General features: G+C 45.4%; 1 protein-coding gene across 1 annotated transcript in view; it reads right to left on the bottom strand.

Annotated features, from left to right (window-relative positions):
* The window catches only part of WNT9A (Wnt family member 9A), a 230130-nt gene extending 223683 nt beyond the window's left edge, over positions 1–6447 (bottom strand). The window contains exon 1 of the mRNA XM_069210979.1: positions 6321–6447. Coding sequence (XP_069067080.1) covers positions 6321–6406 — 86 coding nt within the window. The 5' untranslated portion in view covers positions 6407–6447. The remainder of the gene's footprint in view (positions 1–6320) is intronic.
* Between the last annotated feature and the right edge of the window lie 353 nt (positions 6448–6800).

A 6800-nucleotide genomic window follows, 5' to 3' on the forward strand; every position in this document is an offset into this window, starting at 1 on the left:
ACTATCTTTCACTACTTTTCTCATCTCAGCAAAGAGGCCCTAAACCAAACGGGCACAAAATGCAATCCACCTGCACAAGCAGAGGAAGCACCATCAGATCTGAATCACTGAATTCCTGGTCAAAATGCTGTTCTTGGGTCTGTCCCTTCGAACTGTCCCGCAGGTGTCCTGTACAGTGTCCGATATGATCTCATATCACAGAGAATGTAATGAAATGTGTCTAAATGATGCCCTGGCAGCCAATCAGAAAAAACAAAGAAATTCTACACCGTGTAAATTCACAAGTTGCTAAGAGATAAGCTAATATTTGAAGGTAATTTTGACTTTTGCAAACATCCGCTCTATGTAAAATATGTAGATCTGTCCTTACTCTGTAGAAATACCACATACCCCTTTCTGCAAGTGTAAGCACACCAAAAATCATTTATCTATCAATAAGGAAAACATTTTAACTGTTAAGTGTTTATTTGCTTCCTACAAATTTCCAAATTCAACAAGCTTTAAATGCCGAAAGACTAAATTAAGTTTAACCCTTAAAAGTTTCAACTTTTGCATTCCAAATGATATAGAGCTGTTTAAAGCAGGTGTTTAACTAAGTTATTTTATTTTGCCAGGAACAAAACTTGCAATCTGCTAGCAACAGAAGGTGAAACAAACACAAATGATGGACGGCATGCAGAACCAATCAAATATTCACCCCCAGTCCAGTGCTTAATTTGTAAATAAAAATGGGCGGTGCCCACAGCCCTCCTCTTAAACATTCAGCTGCTGCAATTAAATGTGAGAACCCGGAATACTGAGGCATCATAATCCTGAAGCCATTTCAGGCCTCTTCAATCCATTTAAAGCCACTCCCTGCCCCTTCAGCTCACTCTTGCAGCTTTCCGCTTTCTCCCATTGTGATACTTTTTCGTTTTTCTCTTCCCCAGTCTTTCCCATATGTGTCTTTTGCTCGCAGTAAATACTTGAGGCAGAAAAATAAGTGCTGATCCTCAAAAATAAGTGCAGGTGATTTGCACCGGAAACAATAAGCACAAATTAAGCACTGCCCAAGAGGGTTTAATCCGTCAATTCTTTTGCTCACCATGCCACCCCAGTTTGGACCCAACCATATGCAAATTAGTCTTGACCCAGTTCCCCATGAGAACAGTCCAGCTCAAACTGCTAGGCCAGGTCCTCCCTTGACCGGAAACAAGCATCCTGGGACACAAGGTCATCAGCGACAAAATCATTAAACTACTGTGGTACTTTACATAAGATATTAATCTGTAACTTACATGCACATGCCATGCTCTGCAACAGGCAGTCTGAGCCTCGGAGCTATGTTCTGATGATTCTCACCTGTTAAAAGAGAGCCTACGTAGCTCTCACAAGCAAGCATATTAACCGCTAGGGATAATTTACCAGTGGTATAACCTGAAACCTGCTGGACCCACATAAATATCTGCAGCAGGTGCCTTAACTAGCAAATGTAGTTTAAAAAAAACAGTTTATAGCAAATTAAGGAAGCCATGCCAATTTTGCTATCTCACATTTCCTTGTTTCACTTTTCTTTGGGGTCATAGTTTATTAAAAATAATTTCTACATTGACTGTGATTCTCTCAACCCCCGTGAGTCCACCGCTCTTCTGCCATAACCCACTCAAAAAGCCATCCAGTACTTGTGCCAGAGGTACCAAAGAGTAAGCCAGGGAGGAGTATGGTTGATGCATCGAGCTGCCCCTTATGGAGATCTTTAGTCCAGTAGGGGTGTGGGTAGCAACTGGCTCATAAAGCTCGGAAGCTCCGTCTTGACCTGAAAAACAAGTGGGTGAGTGACGTAATTACGTAAGAAGCTTCTACGTTCAGGACCAATAAGTCTACAGGCGGCAGGATATCTTGCAGAGTGGCCCTCAAACATATCACCTACAATTCACGAAGACGTATGTTCCTCTCTCTTTTGGCTGTATGCTACTCAGGAAAGCTCCACGGAAACGAACGAAGGCCTTCTGTTGGAGACTTGAATATGTTTTGTTGTATAGGACGAAATAAAGGACCCGGGGGAATCCCTATTTGTTTTATTGTAACTCAATCCTTGAAAGAGGTATATCTGCAACCAGGGTATCCTCGAGTGTGACATGAGTCTAAAATTCAGGAAGTTTAACTGGGCTCAACCCGCCAATAACTAATATAAATAATGGTGTACAGTTGGCGATCATTTTGTCCTTTTGACAATGAGCAGAACACATTGAAAAAACGATCTTTACATGTGCGACTCTGTTGCGCCATCAGGTGGTAATGAGGTAAATTACAATAGACGAGCTGGTGGTACAGCACGATTTTCGAGTTAACAAAAACACCTCCGTAGCACACTATCAACCCACTGAGCAATTCTACCAAAGCAAGAGAAGGCGCGAAGAGTCCTCGAGAACAGAGCCGGCTTTTGGCGTGGGAGAGCTGGGGCTAGCGCGCAAACCTTCAGACGGCCGTAGAGAGCCGACTGCATTACGATCATGCAGACAGCCGAGTACCTGTCACCTGGTTCCAGATGACAGGCAGAGTCCCTGTCACGCTGTTTTAATATTCTGTTAGCCTTCTTATTTTACCCCATCTTCCTCTCCAAACCCCGCTGTCACACACTATTACCCCCTTCCTGCAAACATCTTGGCGCCATCGTAAGGAGCTAATCTGTGTGATTCGGGGGAGTTTGGAGAGGTGCATAGACATGAGTTCAGAGGCCAGCCGCTCTTATGTAATCAGCTGGGGACTGACCATTGAACACAAAAGTGCCTCCCTGATACCTCATTTTATTCACCAGAAGCAGGAAGGGGGTCAAAAGTATTTCCGGCCAGGGCGCTATTCTAGCAAAGTCCGACTAGAAGCCCAGGTAACGCTATTCTTAGACAAAGCAACTGCAAGGTGTAATGTTTATCAATAACAAAATCATGAGAACAAATAAAACAGTATTGTGAAACACTGCATTCATAGTCATCCGACCATGGAAACAGGCTGTAGGGGTGTGGACTAATCCACAACGCGACGAAAAGCCATGTGTTTCCGTTGTGCCCCCACCCCTCCCCGTAATATACGGGGGTTCCGATCCTTAAACTGCAAACTACCCCAGAGAATCTCAAACACGACAATGCTGGCTCGAAGCCATACTGAACTCTGGCCCACATACAACGTGACTGTTAACACTTTTCCCGGTTCGCGAGTATCGCGTTTAATGGTACCAAGGAAATCAATGCAGAGTGACACTCTCTGGGCTCCACGGGAGTCAAAACGTCTTCTGTGTGTGGAAAAAAAACGCACTGCTCAGTGGTCTGCTTAGAATTTGACGACAGCATTATTTTTTTTCCCCAAGAAGTATTCGCCACACGCTAACTATGAAAGCGAAGACCTATAGTTAGCAGGAAAACCACCTTCACTGCTCGCACACGTTTTTGGAATTCTGGAAAAAAAAAACATGGCGACTATAAAAGAACATCTGTGAGCTCCGCTCAGTGTCGGTCCATTGTCAGGCGCAGCCAGGACTGCAGCGAAATTGGAAGTGAACTTTCATTATAGAGCGGCGAAGAGGCCCTCACGACATGTGACTGACTGTAACCGAGCTCCCAAAGCGTAGCAAGTATGTCATGGGTGCTGGAATAAGGAAGGAAAACTGCGCCTTTGACTGCTGTTAGTGACAGCAAGATACATCAACTGTCTGGGTTCAATGGGCCCTGAGGGCTTTGAGCCTCGGTGCCACTGCACCTGCTGCAACAATGGTAGCCACACCCCAGCCAAGTCCCACCGTTGTTCTGAGCCCAAAGTTGCGAAATCCCTCCATTTTCCGATGGGCCAATCTCTTTCACAACACGCAAGAGCGAATCGAACTGTGAGTGCATGGAACTGCGGCATCCTTTAGCGAGAGTTCACAGTTCCTCCCCAAATACAACAAATATCTCAAGCAAATTCAGCAGGGACTTCAATGCACATAAATCGTAAGGCACATTTTAAACGGGGGGCGAACCTCATCAGTGCTATGGCTAAACTGGTGCCTATTTAGAGAAAGGAACGCCCTCTGATAACGTTTTTGAAACATGAAATCAGAAAAAACAGAAAAACACAAAAATTCCCACGACAGTATTTTATTTTCTTTGAGAACAGGATACACCTGCAGGAATCCCAACTTCAGCGTTTCTCATTAATGAGTTAATACACCCCCCTGCTGGACGAGTGCTCAAACTGCACTAAAACATTATTAATGTTTTTATTTTACTGGGTAAGCAGCTGACAGGTGAAACGAGAAAGGCAAGAAAGTGTTATCTGCCGATACAAATTTTTTCTTTGAACGCAAAAGAGAGCTACATTGCATGAGAAAAGCGAGGCGAGTGGAAAAGGAACGCACGTCACTCTTATCTGCCCTGAAATGTTGACACTATTCCAGGGGAAAGAAAGGAAACGAAAGGGCCCCTCCAAAAACCACAGAACCACAAAGCAGGGGAATCTGGGAATCTAGAGGGGGAGAAGGAACCCTGCGCTTTACAAACCTTAAATAAACTATACAGAGAGGAGGAGTAACGAGGAAAATAAACACTGATACTGTAATTCAACAAACGCCAGCAAACATAAAGCTAGGGAAAAACCGAAGTTTCAACAACTGCTTTGCAATCTCATGTGTCATTCGACTCCTAAAATCGGCTTTAGTGTACACATTCAGAAATATAAACAGATTTGACATATGCAGCGGAATCATCTCTCTTCAGTGCTGTCTATAAAAGAGATTAAAAACAATAATTCTTCAAAACGAAGTTGATTGGTTTATCATAGTTTTCATCCGGAGTGTGGGCTACGTAGTGTAAAGCAACAGCATAAGTTATTTGTGGTGAGGAGGAAATACATTCCCCTCGCTCCCCCCCTCCCTCCACCCCGGACCCCAAAAAAATCCTCCTTAAAAGATTAAGTAAATTCAAAATGTTTCACCCCCCCCCCCCCCCGCTGCACGGAAAAGGAGTCCGTGGTGTCGGCGACAAGAGAAACAGATATGCCTGCATATCCACATCGACACGCCCTCGCTATAAAACACAACAGGGAAAGCCTCCACCAGCAAAAAAGTGATAAATCCAAGTGAGGTTACAGAAACTACACAGAGGCCAACTGAATATGGTGTGTATTTGAAATAAAGCCAAGCCTGTTAAACGCCAGACAATCTGGCATACGAGAATCCCCCTTATTAAACATTCCTACCCTGGAACAGAAAATCACAAATCTCAGTTGCGGTTAATGAAAAAAACGCAGCAACTCCGAGTTGGATTACTAAAATTGCAAGCAGGAAGAGAGAGCACATGTGAAAGGATAAGCAAACCTACAGGCAAATAACTGGGCATACCGGGTATGATATGAAATTGTACGAACTGCGGTTTCAAGAACAAGGCTCATCTAAAGTGCTTGTCCATGTTCTGCACAGTGAAGAAGGGGAAATGAAATTCTGGCACGCGCAGGGCTAGGTAAAATATCAATTTGGTGGGACAGTTAATGAAAACCATTTCACAGAGCCAGGAAGAATACATCGCAGGGTTCTTGGTAGAGCAGTAGACATTAAGCGAACCACTTAAGACGGCACTTTAAAGAAATAACAAGAAAGTGTCTGAGGGGGATGCTTGAGGGTGACAGCAGAACCAGAGAACTATCCATACCCGGATGAGTGGGGGTAATAGAGAACTAAATGGATACCTGAAGCTGCTACCCACTTGAAGAGGATATGGCTCGCATGTGGTGCCTATTGACACTGATTGGCATGCATTGTCTCTCGGGAGCTGCCAAACTAATAAAACAGTGCCTGCTTCCAAAAGGGCGCCACCTTCACAGGCGCCTAAGGGTATCCCATGTCAAGGGGCCGGGGTTGTCCATCTATTCATCTGTTTTTCTTTACATTCATATAATTGAACATTTGGAGATTAGGACCCGCAATGTCAAGGAAACACAGAAATTAAGGAAGTAATTACACATGAAGCCGGATGATTTAAGACTTTCATTAAAGTGTTAGAAGTTGCAAGGGGTGATGGGTTCTCTGCAAGACCCCCCGGAAAGACCTGTCTGCAGAACCCCTGAGTACAGCTTCACCTCCTATCTCGTAGCCCGGGCGATCATGCATGCTCCTGCACTGGAGGCGCTTTTTCTGTTTTGTAAATGTCAAACATGGAAAGCGGCAGCAACAGTTATCCAAAAATGAAAAAAAAATCCACATAAGCAAACGCATATACATTTAAGGTCTTAAAGGTCTTTTTAGAATAAGTTGTGCATCCAGCAAAAGTTATTCTAGGTTTTGGGTGCAGTTGCATGGTTCCTCGCAGACCTACCCGAAGTAAGCAGCCGTGGGCCCTATACAGGCCAGGGCCAGAAGGGCCAGTGCTAGCCAGCCCTGCAGGAGGTGTCCATCCAGCATCTTGCTGCAGCTCCAGGGCTGACCATCGCGCTGCTCCTCAGGGGCTGATGGAGGGCAACAGGCGGCTCTGCGGCTCTTATAGTGCGCGGCACTAGGGGGCCGGAGCCACGCTCCAATGGGCGGGGCTGCATCCAGGGGGCGTGGCGGGAGTCTGCACGTCTTTCCCACGGTTGAGGTATTGTGGGCGGAGAAGCGGAACCAGGGCTACGCCCAGATAAGCAAAGGATTCGGAGGAAGCGTGGACGTAAGCCGTGTAGGCAATGGGGAAAGGGGCAGGGCCAGAAATACACTAGACGGAGCAGCAGGAGCTTGAGGATGAGTGACAGGATGGAGGTCTGCAGGAGAAACGAGTTCAAGCGGTCGGAGGGAGGACAAAAGGTGACAAGCACTAGAA

The sequence above is a fragment of the Pleurodeles waltl genome, chromosome 10 (genome assembly GCF_031143425.1).
Source record: "Pleurodeles waltl isolate 20211129_DDA chromosome 10, aPleWal1.hap1.20221129, whole genome shotgun sequence".
NCBI classification, from domain to species: domain Eukaryota; kingdom Metazoa; phylum Chordata; class Amphibia; order Caudata; family Salamandridae; genus Pleurodeles; species Pleurodeles waltl.